Source organism: Prionailurus bengalensis, chromosome C1 (genome assembly GCF_016509475.1).
Source record: "Prionailurus bengalensis isolate Pbe53 chromosome C1, Fcat_Pben_1.1_paternal_pri, whole genome shotgun sequence".
Taxonomy (NCBI): domain Eukaryota; kingdom Metazoa; phylum Chordata; class Mammalia; order Carnivora; family Felidae; genus Prionailurus; species Prionailurus bengalensis.
The window spans coordinates 135,640,066-135,666,928 of NC_057345.1; the positions used below are offsets into that span (position 1 = coordinate 135,640,066).

A 26,863-nucleotide genomic window follows, 5' to 3' on the forward strand; every position below is an offset into this window, starting at 1 on the left:
TCAATTCTTAAACTAGAGCTCTCCAAGCAATGCTTTATTATCAACTGTACAGTGGAAGGAAGCTCTGGGAATAATAAAGCCAAAATAAATATAAAAAAAAAGTTTTCTCATCTAAGTGCAAAATGTAGTGTTTGTTACTATCCCTTTACTAGTTTAGTCAGTTAAGTAATCACTGAATACCAACTAAGTCCTTAGTACCTAACTAGACACTAAAAGATTTCCTTTCCAGAATCAATATCCCTTTTAAGACATAAAACAACAACAACAACAACAACATTATTTTGTTACATTTTTCAATTAATGAAGTTCATAAAATGAACATCAAGAAATTGACTCGTCAGTTGGTACAACTTTCGTTCTCAACACCATCAGTCTGACATTTTTCGTAAGCGCTGAACACAGTTAAAACGTACTGTGAAAAAAAAACTTGCTAAATTACAGGGAACTTTGTGGGAAATAAAACCTTTTCAGAAATAAAACCAAATCAGAACTCATGATTTTAGTTTAATGCTAAGAATTTTCACTGAATAAAGTAAAATACTACAGTTTGATTTGGCATTCTAATAGAGTGGAGATGATCTCTTATTCCGTAGGGCTGTCGAAGGATTAGAGGAAATGTACATAAAGCACCTATCACAATGCCTGACACATACTCAGCACTTGATAAACACCAACTATCATGATATGTCCAATCCATTACTCTTAGGAGTTTTGCCTTCACAATGATCATTATGTACAACTGCATTTCTTCATCTTACTATAAAAATGTATGAAAATGAACTGCTTTCTCAGATTGATTCATCATGTAAAATTAAAAAGAAAACAGCATCACTTTGAGAATGTAAAAGATTTTTTAATGAAATTAACATCTAAAGCAACATACTATATGAAAATGGGTTACTTGAATACATTCACAGATCAGTAATATTTCAATAATAATTTTGTCAAAAGGCTCATTAATTGAATGAAACATACACAACATTACACCTACTGTGTGCAATGTGCTGTATTATGGTGTTGTTTACAACTGTGATTAAGGGTCATAAAATCAATTTAGACCAGCATTAAAAGAAACAAATAGAACAGAAAAGAAAGAAAATATCAGAGTGCATCATTAAAGGCAATATGTGCTGTTATGAAAGTTTTGTTTCAATTATACATAAGCACACACACATGTGTACACTAGGTCACAATGTAAATGTATATCTTGGTGTGGATCATGGTCAAACGTTTCAAAACATTGCTTTATTAGGATCTTTGGGTCATATGAAGCTGTAAAGATACAGTCACCATCCTGAAACACCTAACTTACTGAAGTATGACAAATACACAGCTAAGTATAAACAAAATCCCGCGGACTTCAGAGATGGGAGTTAGCATATCCGTTTTAGAGGTCAGGGAAGGCGGGTGAGATGAATCATGGAAGATGGGTTGAGCTTTGACAGGCAGAGGAGGGAGAGGGTTTAGGTAGTGACATGTGCGCTTCCTTCAGGGGACACTCACGAAGTAAGGCTAGGAAGGTAGTGGAAACCACACCGAGAAATCCAGACCAGTGAAGTTGTACTTTATTTGATAAAGGCAGGAGAAAAGGGGAAGGTGAGAAGCATGAAGCTTTAGGAAGTTCAAGTTAGCAAAGGCTTACAGGATGGAACCTTGGGCAACTGTTAGTCAGCCATCGGGTGGCTGGAATAACTGTGACAGCCTCGATCAATGGCTCTCAACTACCTGAGGGTGGAAGTTGGGATTGGAGTGCAGACAGGCAGCAGAACAATACGGCATAAAATATGTTTTGAGGGGCGCCTGGATGGCGCAGTCGGTTAAGCGTCCGACTTCAGCCAGGTCATGATCTCGCGGTCTGTGAGTTCGAGCCCCGCGTCGGGCTCTGGGCTGATGGCTCAGAGCCTGGAGCCTGTTTCCGATTCTGTGTCTCCCTCTCTCTCTGCCCCTCCCCCGTTCATGCTCTGTCTCTCTCTGTCCCAAAAATAAATAAACGTTGAAAAAAAAAATTAAAAAAAAAAATGTTTTGAAAAAGCAGAATTACTATGCTTGTCGTTTTCACTGTAAGAAAGTGTCACTATCTTGAGTTGTTTTTGCAGAAAGTGTCACTATGTGAAATTCCCTTGGGGGTGGGACATGCACCCCATTTTAAAAGCTGACACACCCTAATCTCCAAGATCCCTTCTAGTTCTAACTTACTTTGAATGACTTGATTTTATGGATAAGTAAACAAAGGCTGAAAGAGGAGGCGTGGCTGATCAGGGCAGTCCTGCAAGCAGTCCCTGAGCCTTTTAAAATCCAGGATAGAATTCATTCCAGGGGCCCTGGGTGGCTCAGTCGGTTGAGCATCCCACTTCAGCTCAGGTCATGATCTCACAGTTCATGGTTTTGAGCCCTGCGTCAGGCTCTGTGCTGACAGTGGAGAGCCTGGAGCCTGCTTTGGATTCTGTGTCTCCGTCTCATTCCATTGTACCATGTATCTGTGATGGTTTCCATTTGTAAAATAGCCAAGTTGGACAAGGAGAGATATAGCTGGAAAAACTCACTAGGTTGGATCCGGATATTCACTCCCTATTTCTGCTGCTTTCTGTCAAGAGACTCCTGGGCCGATAAGGCATTGCAGGAAACAAGAGTTTGTAAAACAGACAGGTCTTCTACCATAGTCCCTTTTTGGGGGCACATATTCTTTTGACCACACGACACTCCAAATCATGACCATATAAAACTATAGGGGTTCAAAAAGATAAAATACCAAAGCAAGGTACAAAAGCCACATTCTAAGACCTCCTATCTACCAACCTTTTGTCATATGTACACGTATACTTTAAAAAATAGGGTCTATTTCTAATTTCTTATTGGTTCATCAATGTCTTGACCTTTTCCCAGTCATTACTTAATTGCTCTATTTTCTCAACGCTTCCCCAAGTGCACATTTCTCATAATCTTTGAAGACTCCTGTTTATGAAAATGAAAGAGCATTTTTCTTCAGTCATGTTTTCATCGTTACAACTTTAGAGAACAATTTCTTGAGAGATGTTTTGGGAGTTGTATTCCAGAACGTATTATACTCATGGTCTTCCCCCCCCCCCCCCCCCCCCCCCCCCGTATGATGAATAAATGAATGTGCCTAGAGAATGGCAAAACTGACTTTTCTGGTTTTGGTAGAAAAGATAAACATTGCACTTATAGAAGATGTGGGAATAGACTTCAAGCAGGCTTCAAGTTTAGGGGAGGAACAGAAGTGACTTGTTACCAGTTACTTGTGTCTAGTGAGTCCCCTGAGCATTTGGGAGGGACAGGCAGTGGCAGAGGTAATAAGCCTTTCCTGAGAAAGGAAAAGAGAGGTTCTCAAGCCCTGAATGGGAACCTCACCCTTATTGGGGGTACAAATGAGAGCTGGGCCAGGGGAGCTGCCCTTCTAACTGGGAGCACTGCTGACTTCTGCTCTTACAGCTCCCCCGATTTCCGAGTTTGTACTCTTCATCCACAAAGCGTCTTTGGTCAGTTACACCATGGCCCCTTATGACAACAAGTGATCCCAGTGCAGTGTGATATCTGCTTTGCAACAGATGGAATGAATATAGGTGCTCTGGGCAATTAGGACAGGAAGAGAAAGGGCGGGTAAAGGTCAAGAATCACCAATGGAGGTGAGATTGTGCAAGGGGAAGAAAGGATGTGCATAAGCTTATGTGGGGCGGGGCAGAGGAATTTAATCAACAAGTAACACAAGACATGGAGGTGGGTAAATGCACAGATGTGCCTCGGACATGGGAAAGAGAACTGGAATTCATAAGGAATCAAGCTGGGGTTGGGGTTTGAAGAACTTCATTAGCTACCAAGGAAATTCACGTTGATCCTGCAGAAAATCTGTGAGACATATTTCTCTTGCTGTTGTACTGTTGTGACTCTCTTGTATGGTCTAGGTTTAGAAAGAACTCTTGTAACAGTGGGTGCATACATTGAATACCAAAATGTCCAGAGAGCTGAGATCAATCTGAAACCTCTGTGGGATTCAAGGTGCCAGAAGATTAAGGGCTACAACTGGGAGAAAGGGAACAGAAGCGAGAGCAAGACGCAGGAGTGTTTTCATGGGTTATATTCTCCAATGTGAAATCACCCAGTCTGGGGCACCTGGGTGGCTCAGATAAACTTCTGACTTCAGCTCAGGTCATGATCTCCTGGTTTGTGAGTTTGAGCCCCTCATCCGGCTCTGTGCTGTCAGAGCTCTGTGCTGCTTTGGATCCTCTGCCCCCCTTCTCTCTGCCTCTCCCCTGCTCCTTCTCTTTCTCTCTCAAAAACAAACAAACAAACAAACAAACAAACAATTAAAAAAAAAAAAAAGAACTCACCCAGTCAGACAAAGGTTACAGTAACTTACATAGCTCAGGAAAAATATTTTATGTTGCCATCACCATACATGCAGATGTTTTCTCATAAACTGGCCAGTCTTCCTTAGGATATGCCTTTACTTTTATTCTGGGGTCCATGCAACCGCTCCATCATATTCCTTATATTTATACCTACTTCTTTACTGGTAAAATTAGATTTTTCCCTCAAATTTGATTTGCCGTTTATTTCTTTGGATATCACCATCTCTAGTATTTATTAGCTGTGTGACTTTGGGCACATTATTTAAGGTAAGCCTTAGTGTCTTTGCTCGTACATAGAGGACAGTAATCGTACCTACTGGGAGGACAGCTGTGATACCAAATGAAATACCAGAGTAAAAGCCCTAGCCTTGCTCTTGGCACAGAGTAAGAGTTCGGTAAGTTATTGTGCTTACAACGTGTTGATGCTTTTGCAAACCTTTATCTATAATATGTATTTAAAATCTATACTTAATTTCTTCTGTGATTTTTTTTTTGTGCATTGAAACTATTTATTTAATTTCTTGCTTTCTCTAAAAGTATATTTTACACCTGGAATATAAATTTTTGTTACCCTCAGTCTGTTGGATATTAAGTTTACATACAAGTTGCATTTATCTCTGAATTCTCTACTTTCATGCTTTTGAATCTGCAAAGTACTCTTTTAAAAGTTATCACTCCATACATGTTCTGAATATGGTAGGACATGTTTTCCTTCATGATTCGTTGGCCAGAGAATTCTTTGATATTCTGCTTATTTATTTATTTATTTATTTAATAAGAATTTTAGAAGTATGCTGTGAAGATATAGAAGGTAATATTTTGGCATCTTTATTGGAATTTTGTTAATTTAATAAATTATGTTAAGAGATGTTGTCATTTTTATTATTGTATTTATTCTTTCTTGTCAAGAGCATATATGTCTGCATTTTTAGAACCTTCCTTACTTTCCCAATATATCTTGTTATTTTCTTCAGCAAAGGACTGAGAGACAGACTTCTGTCTTAAATCATATTCTTGGGAAATTGATTTCCCCAATCATACTCTTGGGAAAATACCTGTATGCTTATTATTAACAAACATGGGAAGGTGGCTCTGTCCACTGAGAATCTACCTCATCCATGTTACTTAAAAAATTTTTTTTGTTAATGTTTATTTTTGATAGAAAAAAAGAGACAGAGTGTGAGTGCATGGAGGGGCAGAGAGAGGGAGACACAGAATCCAAAGCAGGTTCCAGGCTCTGAGCTGTCAGTGCAGAGCCCAACATGGGGCTCGAACCCATGAATTGTGAGATCATTACCTGAGCTGAAGTCAGACACTTAACCAACTGAGCCACCCAGGCACCCCAGATCCATGCTACTTAAATGTGGCCAATATAAATCATTTTCCTCAGCTATAAATTTGGGCTGCTAATACTTGGTTGAATGTTTACTACATTGATGTAAAGATTATGAAGTAAGGTATTCAAAATTATTTGAAAATGTTACAATATAAACAAGGGTATGGTTTAATGAAACAATTATAAAAACATTGTTGCTTCCCAGACAGTAAGATTCTAGAGGGCAGGAACCATATCTTCTACTCCAGGTGTCCACAATATGGTGCCAGACCACGATAGGACTCAGTAAATATTTCTACATTAGGGGAATAAGTAGGTAGTAATAACATTAAAAATAAAAAGGAGAAGGAAAGGTTTGGAGTGGCATGGTCTTGGGAAAATGAATTTATTTAATCTTACTGACACGTTTCTTTCATCTCATATGGAATCATCTTACAATTCAACATTGATCAATATATTAATAAGCTTTCCTTCTGCTAGAATCCTCTTGTAGCAAAATTTTATACCTTTGTATCAATGTGATATAAGCTATTTGTGTTCCTAGAAACTTTCTATTATTTCCCCCTCTTAGTGTAGCTAATTTTCTGAAAATGAGATCATAGCTGGGAGTGAAAAGGGAGATGGGAAGGGAGGGAAATGTTATATAATCATCCACCATTTGACTCCAGAACTAAGGAGCAGGAATATGCCAAGAGCATAGCAATAACCATTGTCATGCCAGATACTAACCAGAAGCTTTCCACATACTGTTCTTAACCTCAAATCAAAGGTGAACCAGAAGGATATCTGTCTGCCAAAACTGTAGTTCAGGTTTTTACCTTCCTTGCAATCTTTTTGGTCCCCCAATGGCTACCACTAAAACCCCTCTCCCCCATGTCTGCAGTAGGGAAAGATGAACCCCTGCTGTAAGGCTTTGGTTGTTCAAAGAAAAAAAAAATTGTTTAGGGGGCGCCTGGGTGGCGCAGTCAGGTAAGCCTTGGACTTCAGCCAGGTCACGATCTCGCGGTCCGTGAGTTCGAGCCCCGCGTCAGGCTCTGGGCTGATGGCTCAGAGCCTGGAGCCTGTTTCCGATTCTGTGTCTCCCTCTCTCTCTGACCCTCCCCCGTTCATGCTCTGTCTCTCTCTGTCCCAAAAATAAATACACGTTGAAAAAAAAATTGTTTAGAATTATCATTTGTGGGAAATTACTAAGTATACAAACACATTCCATTGACTTGATAACTTAAGCATTTGCTTTTTTTTTTTTTTTTTTTAAACCATCAAGGGCTAACAATGTGACCCTGTCATGAGACTTGGTCAAAACGGAAATATTTGCATTGAGGAGCTTCTGGGTTTCTGGGTTCATTTGTAACATGGAGTCTGATGGATGATGTATGTAGCAGAATGGTCCTTCAATTTTCTGAATTAAAAATACTTAAAATAATGTCAAAAATAAATAAACCTTTGAGGTTCAGCATTATTAATATCTTCTTTGGATCCAAAATGCATTAAAGACTCACTCCATATACAGACTCTGAAGGAAGCCCATGAATGTTAGAACAAAATCTGCATGGTAGTTAAGAAAGCACTTTCCTCCAAATTAATTGTACTGAAATCCACATTATAACTCACTGCAGTGGGTAGGGCAGGTGGTTTTACTGTTATTATTTCTCTTTCTCATCTCCTGCTTTGTATTCTATAGGTGGGTTAACTGAGGTTAACCGAGAAAGCTATAGGACGCAGTCCCAACCTGATCTTCTGACTTCAATTCCTATAAATCAGTTTCTCAATCTTGGCATCATTGACATTTTAGGTTGAATAATTCTTTGTGGGGGTACGGGGGGGGGGGCTTTCCTGTGCATTGTAGAATATTTAGCAGCATCCCTGGCCTCTACCCGCTAGCTGTAACACCCTACCCCAACAGTTATAACAATTAAAATGTCTCTGGACATTAACTCCATTCCCACGAGGCCGATTCGACTTCATATTGCTCTGCCTTATGGTACATGGTTGCTAGACGTGTCTTCTGACACCAGCTAGGTTGTTTCTGGCAAGAAGACTATTGGCAATACTCTACTACTTGTTAAGAGTTCTTTACTCAATGGCAATAGGCTCGCTCAGATTAAGGCAGACATCTTGGATAGGCTTGGTTTTCTCTCTAATGAGCCACAGATCATGATGCATATTAAAGAACTATAGTGGTCAACAGTGCTATTCACCAAATATTTCTGCTCTCTCCCATTCTGGGATCAAGCCCCACATCAGGCCCTACGCTGAGTGTGGGGCCTGTTTGGGATTTTCTCTCTCCCTCTGCCCCTCCCCACCTCAGAAAAAAAAAAAAAAAAGGATGACTCAAAAGAGCTATAAACAATGCATCTATAAACTAGAATCAATAATCTTAATCTACCACACTTCTCAGGAAAAGGGTTATAAAAACCTTACAACAACATAATTTGAAAATAATCAACACACTTGAAAATAATCAATAGTATGGAGACTCTACAATGTTGCTCTATTACAGTTTCAAAAGAAAGTTAATGGAGATTGTTTCATCAAAAGGGCAGTGAAACTCATTGGCATTAATGCCATTACTCAGATGTGCTAGATTTCCCTAAGAGGTCTGTGCAGAGGGAAGGAGAAGAAAGTTGGATACAAAGTAATTAAGGCACAAGCTTGCCGCTAGAAGAGAATTCTGGAGATCTAATGCGCAGCATAGTGATTACAGTCAACAATACTGTATTGTATACTTCAAGACTGCTAAGAGCTTAGAGTTTAAATGTTCTCACCACAAAAAGGAAATGGTGATTATGTGGTATGATAGAGATATTCAGCTAAAGCTACAGTAGTAATCATATCAAAATACATAAATGTATCAAATTAACATGCTAGACACCTTAAACTTACACAAATGTTATTTATAAATCATATCTCAATTAAAAAAGCCAAAAAAGAGAGTAATGAATGGTCATGCAGTCAGATTGTAAACCTTTCTTAGTTTTCCAATACATCTAAGCTTACATGTGAAAGAGAAAAGTTTAACTTACAGGCAGTGCAATCAAAATGACTTAAGCCTTCAGAGTATCAGTTTCTCTACCTATCAGGTGGGGTCATAATACCTACTCCATCGAGCTTATCAGGAACATTACAGTAAATGATGTGGCAAAGGACCAAGTAAGAGGCAAACTGTCGATAAAGAGTAGCAATTAATAGCATAATAATCATTATTATTACAATTATTGACAAGAAAACCACTTTCTTATAACTGTTAACAGCATTCAGAGTAAGTATTCTGGCTGGTATTACAGAGTATGTAAGTTGGTTTATGATATGGGTTTTAGATATGCTAATGTAGCCTCTAGAAGAGGTAACAGGCAAATAAATGTATGCCTGGTAGGTAACCTTTTTGTGAAGTTCTAGATGGTGAGCTGGGGAAAAAAATAACCTTTAAACTTAGAGAAACAATTTGGAAAACAAGAACACATAACGCATTAACACAGTGGTAAAAACTACTACCTAGCTATGTGACCTTACTTAATTTCTCTGTGCCTTAGTTTCCCAACCTGAAAAAGTGGAGATAGTAATAATATTGAACAAGACAGCTATGAAAGGTTAGAGTTAACATTTGTAAATAGCTTAGAACAATGCCTGGAATACAGTGAGTGCTACATAAGTGCTTCTTAAACCGGAACAATGATAAGAACAGCTGAAAATAGCCTGTTAGGAATGGCCTGTTAGGAAAACTTTGGAGTAAAGACTGGCAAGGTAGCCTTCCAGGAACACAACCTGGAAAGCTGCCAGGCTCGTTCATCCACACAACTCGGATTGCTTTTATGTGCAAGGTGAAGTGCTGTGACCAGGAAGAGCGCTGACTCACGTCTGGAAGGACAGAGATGGACTAGAGGCTATGACAAAAAGGACTCCCAGTTAGACTAGAAATATCATAGATAATAGGATACCCTCTTCTATGGGCTTCCACAGTATTCCCTAATTACTTCACAGCATCTTAGGCACCTGTTAGTTGTATGTAAGTGTCTGCCCAAGGCAAAGCTCCCTGAGGGTGGAGACCAAGTCTTCTGCACTGTGGAAATCCTTTCCTATAATGCTCAGCAAATATATGCTGAAGTCTAGCCAAAGTTAGGTAATAAGATTGGACCTGTAACTACTGAGCACACAGTCCTTGGGCCCCTAATGCTCCCCACCCCACTTACAACATTCCATACTGCTCTAAACAGCTCAACGTAAATGTGTGGGAGGGGAGACTGTGATCCCAAGAACATGGCCCTGAGAGTAAAACCTTAGTCTTTTCTGTAGTGCTGGCTTAAAACTACTCGCCAGTAAAACTGGCTGAGAAGCCTTTTGCTTAGGGACTTCCTCCAGCCACACTTCTCAGTCCATCCACAAACACCTCAATGCTGCCACAAACAGAATTGAACTCACCAGCTTTGCAAATGAGCAGAATTTTTCTTCTTCCTTCTACAGCTATCCATCTTCTAAATTCATTTCTGTGTTTTCCTTGAGAATACCTCTGTCATACATTCCTCTCACTAATCTCTCAGCCACCACCTCCAGAATTACATTTGGATTATCACTGTAATGTCTTACTGTGAATCTGCCTACATACCACTGAAAGATAAATCTTTCTAAAATACAAGTTTCATCACATTTCTTTCCTGTTCAAGGTCTAGGTTCCTTATTTCTTACTTTTCCCTAATCTACTTTGATTATCACGATCCTCCATACTTTGGTCCTATTCTACCACACTTCTGACCAAAGCTTCCAGATTCATTTTGTGAGATTAGCATTATTCTGATACCAAAAGCAGACAAGGACATCACACACACACACATTACAGGCCAATATTCCTGATGAACATAGATGTAAAATTCCTCAACAAAACAGCAGCAAACCAAACTCAGCAATACATTAAAAGGATCCCATAACTTGATCAAGTGGAACTTATTCCAGAGATGCAAGGAAAGTTCAATATCTGCAAACCAATCAATGTAATATGCCACATTAACAAAATGAAAAATAAAAACCATATGATCTCCTTAATAAATGTAGAAAAAGCACTTGACAAAATTCAATATCCATGTATGAAAACTCTCAGCAAAGTGGGTAGAGAGGAAATACATCTGAACATAATAGAAGCTATAATGACAAACACACAGCTAACATCATACTCACCAGTGAAAAGCTAAAACGTAGAAAGCTTTTCCTCTAATATTAGAATCAAGACAAGGAGGCCCACTCTAGTCACTTTTATTCAATATGGTACTAGAAGTCCTAGGCACTGCAATTAGGTAAGAAAAAGGAATAAAAGGCATACAAATTGGACAGAAAGAAGTAAAACCGTCCCTATTTGCAAATGGCAGGATAGTATACACAGAAAACTCTAAAGAGTCTACCAAAAACTGTTGGAACTAATCAACTAATTCACTGAAGATGCTGGATACAAAATTGATATACAAAAACCTGTTGCATTTTTACACACTAATAACAAGCTATCAGAAATAGAATTCAAGAAAAACAATTCCATCTACAATCACATCAAAAAGAATAAAATATCTAGGAGGAAATTTAACCAAGAAGATGAAAGACTGAGAAAATGAAAACTAGGAAACATTGGTGAAAAAAAATTGAAGAAGACACAAATAAATGGAAACATATTCTATGCTCATGGATTGGAAGAATTAACATTGTTAAAATGCCCATACTATCCAAAGAAACCTACAGATTCACTGAAACTCCTATCAAAATTCCAGTGACATTTTTCATAGAGCTAGAGCAAATAATTAGAAAATTTGTATGAAACCACAAAAGCACATGAACAGCCAAAACAATCTTGAGAAAGAATAAAGCTAGAAGGATCAGGCTCCCTGATTTCAAACTACACTACAAAGCTATAGTCATCAAAACGATATGGTATCAGCATTAAAACAAATACACAGATCAATAGAACAGCATACAGAGTATTCTAGGGAAAGAAAAGACTTTTCAGCAAATGGTGTTGGGAAAACTGGACAGCTACCTGTCCAGAATAACACTGGAGCACCATCTTAGAACACTATAAATATTAATTAAGTCAATATGGATTAAAGTCTCAAGTGTAAGACCTGAAGCTATAAAACTCCTAGATGAAAACATGGGCAGTAAGCTCCTTGATGTTGGCCTTAGTGATTTTTTTTTTGGCTCTGACTCCAAAAACAAAGATAAACAAATGGGACTACATCAAACTAAAAAGCTTCTCCACAGCTAAGGAAGCCATTAACATAATGGAATGGCAACCAATGAATGTGAGAAGATAACTGCAAATCATATATCCAATAAGGGGTTAATACTGAAAATATAGAAAGAACTCTGCTCAATGACAAAAAAAGAACCCCAAAATATGATTAAAAAAATGACAGAAAATTGGAATAGACATTTTTCCATACAGATGACTAACAGACACATGAAAAAGATGCTCAACATCATTAGGCATCAGGGTAATGCAAATAAAGAGCATAATGAGATATCTCCTAATACCCATCAAAATGGCTATTATCAGAAAGACAAGAAATAACAAATGTTGGCAAGGATGTGGAGAAAAGAGAACACTCATACTATTGGTGGGAATGTAAGTTGGTGCAGCCACTATGGAAAACAGTATGGAGGTTCCTCAAAAAAATTAAAGATAGAGCTACCATATGATCCAGCAGGGTATTTATCCAAAGAAAACAAAAATCCTAATTTGAAAAGATGTATGCGTCCCTATGTTCATTGTGGCATTATGTACAATAACCAAGATATGCAAATAAACTAAATGTCCACTGACGGATGGATAGATAAAGAAGACTTGGTACACGTACACACACGCACACACGCGTGCGCGCACACACACACACACACACACACACACCCCTCTCACAGTGGAATACAACTCAGCCATAAAAAATGAGATCTTGATATCTGCAACATGGTAGACCTTGAAGGTATTATGGTAACTGAAGTAAGTCAGAGAAAGACAAATACTGTGTGATTTCACTTATATGTGTCATCTAAAAAACAAAACAAACAAAACAACCTCCCCACCCCTGCCCAGACTCCTAGATACAGAGAACCGTTTGGTGGTTGCCAGAGGGGATGTGGGTTGGGGGAGGATATGGATGAAGGAGATTAAGAGGTATAAAGTTGCAGTCCCAAAATAAGTAAGTCATAGGGATGTAATGTACAACATGGAGAATATACTCAATGATATTGCATTAATTTGGGAAGGTGACAGATTCTAACTAGATTTACAGTAGTGTCTATTTCCACAATGTATACAAATGTCAGATCACTATTGTACCAGTATAATACCATAAGTAATATAATATCGTATGTCAATTATTCCTCAATTAAAATAATACGAGAAATTAAGTGCTTAGGAAAGGGGTCAGAATGCTCATCTCACTGACCCAAACATGCCCACTGAGGATGAAGGTGAAGGAAATGGTTCTGAAAAGGCTCCATGTGGCATTAGGGATGAGAAGGCCTGCCGCTATCAGCTTCAGAGTTTCGTTTGTTTTCTCAATTCAGTAAGCAAGGCACGGGCCAATGACAACTAGGATGTGGACTGTGGGCTACTCCACATTACAAGCCTGATGCCAAAATGCTTCACACAGTCCACCTCAACAGATGGTAATGTATTTCGACTATTACCAACGTGAGGAGGATTCAAACCAGTGACCCCAGGGGTGAGAGGTTGTACATCCAATTACAAATTCCCGCTTTCCTTAAGTGTTAAGATGCCTAAAGCAATATATTTTATTTACATCAAGTTACATTGTATAAACTATATTTGATAAAAGAGATGACTTCATGTTCTCAACTTAAATCAAAGAATGCTTACTTAAGTATTTTTTTAATTGAATCACACTTTAATGCCATCGTATAATCTTTTGGTTAACAGTGCTCATCTTGATTATTCTGACAAAGGGAAACATGGAAATTAATACTTCAGTTGTAGAGCTTATGTCATCTATAAAATTACACATTAGAAAATTCAAAAGAGATACCTGGGACATCTGTGAAGGTTTCTCCAAGGACAGACACATGGAAATTGAGTCCTAAGTCCTTAAGGTGCATTAATACCTTAAAAAAACTCTCTGGATCTTTATCATGTTCCCTGGAAATAAACACACAAAATATAACTTGTGAAGCCTTAGGGTATGCGTCAGGAACGATGTTTTCACTTCTCACAGTATCAATTCCTTTCGTGGTCTATTGCCAGTTAAGGGAGCTTCTGACATTCATGCAGAGATTTTCCCCTATAACCTTAAATTGTAGCATCGGCATTGAGTGATTTCATGAACGTAACTTCTCTCTCATGAATCAAAACCCAGTTCTATTGAAATCTTAAGGCTCCGCAGCCTTTTATGAAAGGAGAAATCTATCTTGTTTTTCACATTTTTTTGGTTAGACTATAGAAAGTCTAGTGTATTTTCCTTTCTCCTAAAATGGTTAATTTTCCACTTAACATGGGTTTTGAACAAAAGAAAAGACCAGTCTTCAAAGGACGATTCTCTACTGATCATGAGAACGTACCAAAGATGTTTTTCATTTTCATGGGTCTGAATACCTTCCTCTCACATTTACTCAGTCCCTTTGTGCCCACAAGGAACGCACAATTTAGGGAGCGAGATTACAGACTCTCTCACTAATCTCTCATTTTAAATAATTGAATGGAGAATTATAAATACATCAAAAGGGGGTAGGCCTGAGTCTAAGTCCGCTGAGTATTAACTCAGGAGTGGAGGTTAGTCAACTCATAAAAGAATAGTAATAAAGATAATTCTTTCATTTAGTAGAGGCTTTGAAAAACATGGATTATTTTTGTTTGTTTAGCTTGTCAGTCTTCTTTATAATGACAGAATGAGGGGCTAAAGGACACTAAGATAAAAAAAAAATCATCAGTTCAAGAAATCACATTAAAATGAAATGAGTTATTTTTTACATTCTAAGGTGTGAATGTTTCAGTATTTCTTACATTTAATTGCACTGTTTTAAATTATCTTATTTCAGACAGATGTGGACCAGATGTCTTCAAAATATTTGTTTTTTTATTTATAATTCAGAATTTTAACTTATTTTTTTTATATTGCAGAGAAATAGTTATATATCAGCAATTGAATTTCTCATTTACCAACTAATTATGTAAAATAAATCTGTAAATTGATCAAACTGCTATATGAAATATGAAAATTACACCATTCAGGAAATCTCATGAAAAATGACATCTGCAACCCTAAATGTGTTAATTCACAATTCAGTCAATATTTTCAGTATCAAGAATTAAAACAAATGCATCTTCTGATTAACATTTTAAAACAGCATTTATAATTTTATGGAATTATAAGAGCTTATAGAATTTGAGTTCTGTAACAACTTATTTTAAGCTCTGTATCTCTTGTTTTGAGTTACTTCAAATAATAAAGAATGCAATGGCAAAATGTTCATTGCTTTTTAAAATGATGCATATTACATACATGTACCACTGGGAAGTTTCTGGATAGTTCTCATATATAGTGTATATGCTGTGGGCAAGAACAAAGACTCAAAAGAGTTTGAAAGTAAGAATACACCATATGCTGTCTTCAACCATATCAATCAAAAAGCTGCCACCTAATCTGTAATATGTTCTTTTAGTCTGATTCTCTTGGAAATACTTAGATGAAAAGAATGGAAATAACATAACGTAATATATCTTAAAGAGAGAGGAAGACTATAGGGAAATCTAGCCACTCTGTTGCCTAAATTTTTCATTCTGAGTTTCAAAAATTTGGGCTACAGATCCTAAAGAGAATATTTATTCTAAATATTTCCTGCTGTTTTGTTTGTTTATTTGTTTTGTATTAAACTTAAAATAGATGTGGTTTGGGGCTGGGAGGAGGTTTAATTGGGGAGAAGCTTTCCCCCAATATGAAAAGATTACAATATGAGTATTTTCAAGGCAGCAGGGTTTATGGACCTATATTTTCAGTGTTGCTATAAGAGATAAATGAATTACAATCCTACCGCTTCCTTTTGATTTTTAAAAATATTTTCATTCAATTTATTCAAATGAAAAATAAGGCAGCTGACCCATTTCTTTAGATATTTTTATAGGTGGACAATAGCTTTCATATTCAACAGTCACTTTGCATAAGAACACAAAAGAGATTTGTATGAATCCCTCTCTTGTTTAAAGTATAATATATGGACGAATGTAAAGTGAGATTTTTCTTCCCCAAAATTATCCCTCAGGAAAAGAGGCATTTTATACTAAAGTCCTTCTAATGTCTCTCATGATACTGGGCACCCCCTCAGTTACTTTATTTTTAATAAAGTACTGTTTAGGGAAGTTGCATTAACCTGAAACAATGCCTACTGGTGAGAGTTTTGGATGGTGTTAGCAGTCATTCACTTGACGAAACTGGTAAAAACAGAAGCAAAGGCATATATTACTACTAACTTAGTAATTGTTTTGAGAGGCATGAACTAACAGTTCAAAGTGTTGGGTGTTGCTTAAAACAAGTATTTTAAAGATCACCGAAAAAAGTAATAGAATAAGTGGTTATCAGAGATTGTGAGTACTAAGTGGGTTTTTAGAGCTGAGGAAAAGATTTCCAGTGATGACAGTTTCCCAAGTCTTGCACCCCAAGCAGCTTAGACGGGGTTCCAGATGACACGTGCTGGAAACATGCCAGCTTCCTGAAAAGATGGCACCCACCATACTGATGTCAAGAATGCATGGGAGGGGGAGTTGGGCTAAAACTGCTTCATGAAATTTAAGGGTGGGAAAAGAGCAATACTTCTAAAATTATTTTATATCATGGTATGTGGTTTAAAGCACTATTTATGTCTAAATTAATAGATTACATATAAGTAGATACTTTATTTCATTTACGTCCCTCAAAGTGACATAGTCAATTTTGCTAAAAATTTTTCCCAGTTTTCTTCTTAGAAAATGGGTGATTTCTTAACATTCAGATGATCGTTAAAGATGTTGTGCACAGGGGCGCCTGGGTGGCTGTCAGTTAAGCGTCCAACTTCGGCTCAGGTCACGATCTCACGGTTCATGAATTCAAGTCCCACATGGGGCTCTGTGCTGACAGCTCAGAGCCTGGAGCCTGCTTCTGATTCTTTGTCACCATCTCTCTCTGCCCCTCCCCCGCTTGCACTCTGTCTCTCTCTCTCTCCCAAAAATAAATAAATATTAAAAAAAAAAGATGTTGTGCACAGATATTTCGCGACAGCCATATATTAAGGCATGAATGGCAGTCAGTGGCAGGACTCATTATGTTTTGCTGAGTGAGGAACACATTCCAAATATCCAATGGGTCATCCATGGTTTATCCTTGAGGGGTTATGCTATAGATGTTTCTTTTTTTTTAATGTTTTCTATTGTTTAATATAGAGTTTTAAGTATAAATAATTTTTAATGCTTTTAAGGAACTACCCCTTTCTAACATTCTGCCATAAAATTGCATTCATAGGATTTTTGCCTAACTTTATACCATTTTCAGTATTTATAGTAGCTTAATCCCTCATTTCTTGTGACACCTCTACATCTGACAGCTGCCCGTCGAGCAAACTTGATTGATCATAAAACATTCTCGAGGATGAGTCAAAGTCCAAGCTTCCCACAATCCCCCACACTCTTGAATAGGTAAGAATGAAACAGTCTGGCTGGGAACGAGTTTCTCAGCAGCCCAACTATGGCAGAAGCGACCAGCACGGAAATATTTCAGGCTTACTGGAAGCAGCAGATATAGCAAGAACAGCTTTTATTCCCAAATATTATTCAGAACATTTGAAAAGCATAAACTGTTTCCATGTGTTTTTTCTTCCTATATCTGTTCTCTCTCTGTTGCCTTTCCCGTTTAGTTTTGTAGAGCTAAATTTCTTCTTATTCCTCATTTAACATTCGTTCAGTAAATATTTATTGAGGATTTCTAAGTTCTCCATACTTGTCACTTACACTAAACTGTTACCCTTTCCTATTTTCCCACATAACTTTATACTTATGGAATGCAATCTCTTTGATCTAGTTCCTTGTATTGCCTGGGCAGAAAACTGGCTCTTTATCCACACTATTGTTTCCCAGCAGCATGTCACTCTGGACTGAGAGCTCCATGAGGGAAAGATAAGTAATGTCTGTTTTGTTCACTATAAGTACCCAGTGCCTTGCCAAGTAGTGGTAGACTTTACTTATGTTCATCAATATCCAGTTCTTTTCTCCTCTGGGCACACAGAAGACTCTGTGCTCAACCCCTCCCAGGAGGGGAGGCCAGAGACCTAGTTCTGGTCAATGGGTTGCAAGCTGATTTGTGTCACTTCTGGGTAGAAGTAGTTCTGGATAGCACTTTCTCGGGTGCAGTGATCCTTGAGGAGGTCTTGTGTTGAGATCATTAGGGTAAGAGTAAAGCAGTCTGGACTGCCACATGGAGGCAAAGCCACCTAAAGATGCAGTTAGTGAGATAAGTAAACTTAGTGAGATGGGGAGGGATGTTCGTTACTGCAGCATAGTGTGGCCTATGCTGACTACTGCATTATCTGTGGCACAAAATGAGCTGCTGAGACAATATGTGTTGAATAAATGAAAGTATGGAAAAAATGAGTGACATTTGTAGAGCTCCTGTCATGCTCAGGATCCCATGCCAGGCACCTGATCACAATCTTAGTTAAGCCTCTCAACAAGTCGTCAAACACAATTATTCCTCCATTTAAGATCACACAGAAGACACTGAGTCTGCATTTGAAATCATGTCTCATCAACTGAAAGTCATTCTCTTTCTATACAGATAGTCTTTGATTCTTTATTTCTTTTATTTCTTTCTTCCTACATATAACGAGAGAAAAAGAGTTAGCACCTTCAGTCTGTGGTTTTGTTTCCAGACCATCAAGCCCTGGACATACCTTGGATTCTAGTGACTTGAGGTTAGAACCCATTGGATAGAAGATGGCAATCAGAATATGTGGAAGTAATATAAAATTATGATCTAACACCATGGTCTCTAACTTCTTTCCCTTTCTGATACTCTACTAACCTCCGTCTCTACTTCCTCATCATCATGTACTGCTTTATTTCCAAATTCAGTGACATGTTCCTTGTTCAAAAACATAAAGCTTCCATTTATTACCCTGTGTTAGTTGTCACGACAATTTACTTTTCTGCTGTCCTTTCTAGGGCCATAAACTTTTTGTTCCCCTCCATATGCCTGACGTACCAATAATCAGTTCTAGTTTCCCTCCACATGTGCTGCTTCTGCTTCTCCAATGCTGCTTCAAATAGGATACAACCAATACTTTTAGCCACCAACTTCTTGACTTCTCTGTCTCTCTCAGATGTTACTAGTGCTGCTCTCTAACTCCACCAGACCTCCCCACCATGGCTGACCAAGACCAAGAGTATCCACTGTGGCTCTCTCTGAATACCGCTCATACTGCATTCTGTCCTTCAACTTGACTTTTAGAGGAAGAGTGAAATGTGCACGCAGAGAAAAGTGGCTCTGCCACTGCCCGGCAGTATGACTGCAGGTATGTTCATAACCTCATACAACCTCAGTTTATTCATCCTTAAAATGGGATACCAATAATACCCACATTAAAAAAAATTGGTTGTTCGGAATGAAGAAATGCCTGGCACTCTGGAGATATACAATAAGCTCTCATTCTCTTCTCTTTGGTATTTGTAGTATTTTAATATTTAAGAGATGTTAATCAATTTATTCCATCTCCTCTCCTCCCCAGCACACTCGAGATGCTAAGATATTTTATGTCCATTGCTTCAGAAAAAGCATGGGCCCGGCGTGGGGGCCTCCAGCGCTCACACACAAAAAAGGGGGCGATCCTCTCGGTTGATTACAGGAGCGAAAATGCATGTAGAAATGGCAAGGACTTCAGACAGGAGCAAGTATTTAAGCCAAATGCCACATGAGTGTAGCAAACACCCTTCCACCCTGTGTCGCCGTTTCACCTCCAGATAAGAAACACGAAGGACTGGTGGAGGAGAGGTGAGGGGAAAGCACTTTGAAAGTCGCAGAAACCGCACACTATACTTCCTGGTTTAGAACCTTGAGGGGGAAGCACGGCTGCAGACAGTGAATGTCTGAGTGCGTGTATCTAGGCGGACAGCACTGGGGACGCGTGTGAGAGATTCCCGAGCTGTGGCAGGCAGGAGGGTGGAACCATGGTTCCTGTGAATGTCATGGAAGAATCACAGAGCAGCTGGCAGACAGACAGAAGCAAGGGATCCCTCAGCTGTGGCCTGTGAGGAAGGGGGACCAGGAAAATGGAAGACAGGATCTTGAACTACTTGAGCTTTCTGGCACCCTAGTGCAATAGGCCACTGCACAGAAATTAAGTTATAGAAAAATAAAATTCTAATTTATGCATATCAGGGTTTCATGCCATCTGCACATTCATATTCTCATCTTTCCTTTTAATAGCAGAGGGAGAGCTGTCTGTCTTTCAAAATCCAAAGTCCATTAGAGCTGTAGATCTTCCACTAGCTTCTTGTTGAGACACCTGTGTTCTTGCATCCAATTTCCTTCCTAAAGCCTCTGATTCTATTCCCTTCTCTACAATTCTTCACTCATGTCTTTGCATTTTTAAGTGACCCCTCCTACCCGATAACATTTATTGACAATAAGAGTTCCAATAATGTACTATTTCTAGGTGACTTTTCACAGGTCATCTCATCTTAGAACATGAGCTATGTCTGTCTTTCCTCCTTCCTGTGCTTCCCCTACAACTCTGCTCCCATCTCTGCACTCTCTTGGCTGAAACTGTCCTTTAAGAATACCAAGTCCCACCCCTGCTCCATTCATTCTCAAGCTTCCCATGTTTTTGCTCTTACGATTGACAGCAGTGACCACTCTGCTTTCTTAGAAATGATCCTTGCTGGTTTTCCAAATAGTGTATTTAGACTACAACCCAATGACCCTCTCCCCAATTAAATCTTCCCACCCATTCCATCCAGATGGCCATCCAGTGAAAACAAATCATTTCCTTGCCATTAGGTCCCACAACAGGATTACCTTTAAAATCTCCCCATTGCTAAAAACATACAGCCCCCAGGTTGTTTCTCTTCAACAGTGATTTCCTCTCTTCCTGGATACTGTATACAATAATTTCACTCAGCTATCTAATTCATCAATAAGCTCTCCTTCTCTGCAACTTTGGCCAGGAAGCCTGCAGATACCCATGCCTCAAAGAACTGGCAGGCCGTGAAAAACCTTAATTAAGATGAAGTGGGTCTTCCCCATTTTGGGGATGTTACTTAAGTGGCATCCACTTATTACACATACTTCTTTTTTGAAGTTTATTTACTTATTTAAAGAGAGGGGAGGGGGGCAGAAAGAGATGGAGAGAGAGGAACCCAAGCAGGCCCAGCACTGTCAGCGCAGCACATGACCTGAGCCGAAATCAAGAGTCAGACACTTAACTGTATGAGCCACATACTTTTAAACCATCATGATGTACATAACTACTTCCCCGTAGACCTGGGAGGTTCTTTGGAACTAAACTCTTCCCCAGTTCATCACTAAGACTTCCTATTTCCCTCTATAATAAAGTGGCTCCTTGTGAAATGTGGTGACTGGGGCTGTAATTTGAAACTGACTAATCATTTATATTTTCTTTTGAATTATAACATTTCTAAGACATGTAGGGACACATTCAAAACTGCTTGCTAGTTACCCTGAGAACTACCCCATCAGTCCACCTCCTATAGTTAGAGACTTCTTCCAGGGTTCAGTCTAGGAAACTCTCTGATGTCCCTGAGAACTGTGTTTCTACCTCTCATATAGGAAAATCCATTATTCTTGTTCCCTATTTTACCCTGTCAGGAAGCTTCCAGTCAGATTTTAAAGGGCTCAATCTCAGGGGTGCCTCGGTCGCTCAGTTGGTTGAGTGTCTGACTTTGGCTCAGGTCATGATCTCACGGTCTGTGGGTTTGAGTCCCACGCTGGGCTTTGCACTGACAATGAGAAGTCTGCTTGGGATCCTCTCTCTCCCTCTCTCTCTCTCTCTGCCTCTCCCCTGCTCACACTGTCTCTCTTTCCCAAAAATAAATGAACATTAGAAAAAAAAAATTAAGCTGAATCTCAGCGTCGGTGAGATGGAAATAATAGTGCTGACAGTATAATTAATAATAATAACAACAACAACAACAACAACAACAAACAATGCCTCACTGGCTGGGCTCATTAGTAGAAAAAGTATTTCAGGGAACAGAATCCGTGATCTTGAGATAAATCAAATTTACTCAGTGTGAACTTTCACAAGAAAATAGACCAAATTTTTTTTTTAAAAAAGAACATAAAAAAGAACTGAAGCTCAGAGACCTATTGGACAACAGAAGAGCCAACATTTGGAACATCGGCATTCCAGGAGGTGACTCTTAATAATTTCTTGCAACTGCATGTGATTCTACAATGATTTTACTACCTATTTCAATTAAAAAAAATCATGCTCATTGTAATAAAATACAAATAATTCAGAAATATATGGTGCCTCCACTGAAAGCCCCTATTCCTTACTCTTCCTGATTTTACTCTTCGGGTGTAACCACTACTTTACAGGTGTTTGGTGCATAGGGTTCCTGACCTATTTCTAGGCAGACGCAAACACATACATTTGTGTGTGTGTGTTTGTAAATATACCTTCCTCATTTTATAAACATGAGAACAGTACCAGTCATTCTGCACTTTCCATTTTCACTAGCTACATGATAGACATGGATCTCCATCAGTGCATATAGATATTTAATTTCAAAATGTTTACCTCGTATTTCATAATTTTAAGTAAATTCTTCTCTTAATGGACACTTGTTTCCTATTTTTTGGTGTTTCAACTAATACTAAAAGTGACATCTAGCACTTTTTATAACATTCAAATTTCTCTTTTGTAGAATCCTTAATTCTTTCTTGTTTTTCCTCTTGTCCTACAAATGCAGCCGTCCCACATCTCTAACCAAGGCCCTTTCCCCCCTTCCTACAATGTTCGCTGTACTTCTGGAACTATCCTAGTTTCAAAGTTTCACCTGCTTTACCTTCTGCTACGTTGCAAGTTCCACAAGGGCAGAACTCATGTCTTTGTTTACCCAATATTCCCCATGTCTAGAACAAGGCCGGGCATACAATGTAAAAAGTTATTACTCAAAATTGACTCTAAATCTAGATCATCTCTTGTGAATCTAATCTTCTTATTCCCAACTACTGTAGATTATGATTTTACCATTTATATAATCAGGTGGATAGTCAGAATCTTCACTTGGCCCTTCCGATGACAACTCATCTATAATACTTAAAAACTAAACACTGCCCTGCCAAACAGCATTAATGACCAAGCTCCTTTCTAGTATCGGTATGTCCTTATTCTTCCAGTATTCCAGGATCTCAAGCCTGACACATTATTGAATGCAAGGAAGCTGCTTCCAAACTTGTCCTGCCAATCAACTTATTACCAACTTTGCCATTTTTTCCTATACAAATAATTTAAGAGTTGTTTGATCATTTCCACTTTTTTCTTAAATTTTTTTTTAATCTTTATTTTTGAGAGAGAGAGAGAGAGAGAGAGAGAGAGACAGCGTGAGCAGGGGAGGAACAGAGAGAGGAGACACAGAATCTGAAGCAGGTTCCAGGATCCAAGCTGTCAGCACAGAGCCCGATGCGGGGCTCGAACCCATGAACTGCGAGATCGTGACCTGAGCCAAAGTCGGATGACTGAGCCACCCAGGCGCCCTGATAATTTCCATTTTTAAAGTACAATGTTATCACTTCGTACCTTTATACCACCACTGAGCTTCAGATCCTCTCCCCCTCTGCCAATTCAGCTTCCAAAACATTGTTCAATTATCCTCTTCAACATGATTTTCCTTAGCTATCTCTTCTCTACAGTAACTAAAAGCCATTAAATTGAAATTAAGCTGCCCTCCAACATTTAGATACTTCCATCAACCATTTACCCTTGCTATTATCCCAAATAAGCACTGGTGTTCATTTAAAAAATTTTTTTATGTTTTTATTTATTTTTGAAGGAGAGAGAGAGAGAGAGAGAGAGCGCGCGCGCGCGCATGAGCAGGGGAGGGGCAGAGAGAGAGGGAGACACAGAATCTGAAGCAGGCTCCAGGCTCTGAGCTGTCAGCACAGAGCCCGATGCAGGGCTCGAACCCACAAACTGGGAGATCATGACCTGAGCCGATGCCGGAAGCTCAACCGACTGAGCCACCCAGGCGCCCCAGCACTGGTATTCATATTCATTTTCATCTTCTCCCTTTGTCTCTGTTGTTCACAATCCACAGCTCTTGTGCCTGCAGTTTTTGAGAATGGACCATGTTCTCTCCCTCTCTCTGCCGCTCCTTGTCCATTGTCTCTCTCACTGACTTGAAATTTATTGTTACTAGTAGTCACCCCTGTGACATCCCATCTCACTCTGAATCACTCCAATACCAACATTCATACACACTGATGATGATTTCATGAAGTGCTATTTTACGTTATTTCATAATTATTTGTATGCTGTCCCCTTATAATAATTAGTCTGGAAGTCCCACAACATCAGAGAAACTCTTTGACTCAGAAGTTGGCAGGTACTCAAAATATGACTTTGAAATGAATGAATGATGGTTCTGTCATGGCCGAATAGAGACAGTTATATTTTTAAAACTATGCTAGGATAGGTCTATTAAATGACATGAAGGATCATGTTTTTTTTTTTTAATGGAGAATTAAACATGGTCTGCATTATTAGATGTCTTTCATCGAAATGGATTTCAATTCTTAATAACAGGTTTTCATATTCAGTTGTGGACATTTTGTCACATCTAGAAATGACAAGGTCTTCAATCAGTGGGAAAGAATCTTAACTTGAAGAGAAAAATCCACTCCTAAACCTCATTCTGATTTAAAAAATGTTAAAATAAAAATGGACAGTGATTCATAAGAAATCCCTCCAATGGGAGGGATTGGAGAAAGTGCAAAAATGGAGAAAAATGCAAAATTTCTGTCCATTTCATATATTATGTCTTGCTTCTAGACCCACAGAAGACTGCTGTGTTTTTTTGGCTGACACAGAGATCCCCTAGAAGAGACAGTCTCCCTTACTCAGCAGCGACTGCTAAGCGCACCAGATTGTCATGGCAATGACTGTGGGAAAGTAGGAACACAATATGGAATGTCTGTTCTAGAAAGACCTGCTCAAAATGATGTGTTCTTGTTGCTACATATGTTGCGTTTTTTCATTTTATAAACAGGATTAATTATGTATCTCCTCCTTTTTCTTACATTCTTATAAATGGAATTAATCTGTATTTTTCTACTTAGCCCCTTTTACAATGTCATAAAAGAAAAAAAGTTCAGCCCCAAACCTCGTTACTCTAGTCTTTTGTTGCTTATGATTTAAAGTTATTAAGAACTACTCACATTAGGTACCAAAGGTACACTAATTATTCATATGAAAAAGAATAAAAGATTCTGAATATTGTAATAAATTAACTATATTGATCAAGAAAGGTACTCCAGAATGGGAAGTCTCATGAACCAAAGTCTTCATTAATTAAAAATACTTACAGTTAGTGGGTATCAGAACAAATGATTTCTGGTAAAGAATGAATAATAAAGAGCAGTCAACTATGGTATATAGTGTATTCGGTGAAAGATCATTTTCACTCAATAGTGTGCTTTAGAAGCATATATACACCCAAAAGAAGGAAAGAAGATGCTTCTCGAAAGCTCATAATAACCAATTCATTTATGAGTATAGTTCTAAAGGTGAGTTTTGTCAGAAGAAATGAAGTCAAAATGCTTACATGGACAATATAACCTAATGGAAAGAGAGTTAAAATCCTAATTCTGGTATTTAGTAGTTGTAATCCGGGGCAAGCTACCAAACCACTCTGAGATTTAATGTCTTCATCTGTAACAGTCTGGCTAATAACACTCACTTCAAAAGGCTGTTGAGGGGATTAAGTGAGATGATGTGTATGAGACAATTTACAATGCCTGGCAAGCAGAAAATGCACAATAAAGGATAGCTGTTGTTATTATTATCATTATTATTATTGTTGTTGTTGTTATTGTTATCATGATTATTATAACCATCATTGTTTTATTTTTCATTTATAGAACTTGGAATTTAAGAATATTCTAGTAAGTTTAATAGCCACTGTAAGTGGGCAAAAAATAAAGTTTACTACGCTTTATAATCAGTTATTGATTGTAAGTGGAACATACCATTGTTGAGCCTCAAATATTTACCTTGATAATTACACATAGAGGCATATAAAGTGTCAACTATGTTACACATGCAAATAGAATAATAAGCATTCAATAAATGGTAGTCCTTATTTACAACACAGTTACAAATAGGATTTAAAGTAAAATTTCTGCTTGTGGATAAAGACACACATGTCCATAACTGAAATTTTCTTCTCAGGATTGTGTCCCTAATCTTGTCAAATGTCACCTTTAGAGGTGCCTAGGTGGCTCAGTCAGTTGAGATTTGGACTCGATTTTGAATCAAGTCATGATCTCACGGTTGTGAGATTGAGCCCTGTGGGGGGCTCCGCGCTGAGCATGAACCTGCTTAAGATTCTCTGTCTGTCTGTCTGTCTCTCTCTGTTTCTCTCTCCCTCTGGCCCTTCTCTGCTCTCTCTCTCTCTCAAAAAAAAAAAAAAAAAAAAAAAGTCACTTTTAATCCAGTCACCCAAGCCACAATGAACCCAGTCACCTTCACATCAACAATCAATCCCTGAACGGACCTCTCATTATCATTACTAATATTGTCTTTCCTTCCTTCATGTAGTTCACATGCTCATCATTCCTTTCCAGGGCGATTATAACATCATACCAAATCATCTTCTTACAATAATTACAACTGAAATCAGGACAATAAACGGTCATCTCTCTCCTCCTCTTCTTCGTTACCCAGAAGCAACAAGGAGAGCTAGAGATGGAGAGCACACATCATCTTCCACAACAGTAAGACATCAAGAACCCAGAATCACACAACAGGTGGGAAAGCTGTCAACAATAATGAAGATCAAACAGACATATGGGTGGACGTGGAGGGAGGATAGCCCTGGATTCTCGGAGCTGGCACCAGGTGCTTCTCCATGGTGAAGAGTGGGCCTGGAGTGCAAGGAAATATTTCTCCCTCAGCACAACGTCAACAG

At 38.5% G+C, this 26,863-nt stretch overlaps 1 protein-coding gene across 4 annotated transcripts in view; it reads right to left on the reverse strand.

Annotated features, from left to right (window-relative positions):
* Positions 1–26,863, reverse strand: part of GTDC1 (glycosyltransferase like domain containing 1) — a 292,832-nt gene that overhangs the window by 13,303 nt on the left and 252,666 nt on the right. For all 4 annotated transcript variants that reach the window (XM_043576633.1, XM_043576632.1, XM_043576629.1 and 1 more), the window contains one exon: positions 13,722–13,831. In XM_043576633.1, the coding sequence (XP_043432568.1) occupies positions 13,722–13,831 (110 nt within the window). The remainder of the gene's footprint in view (positions 1–13,721; positions 13,832–26,863) is intronic.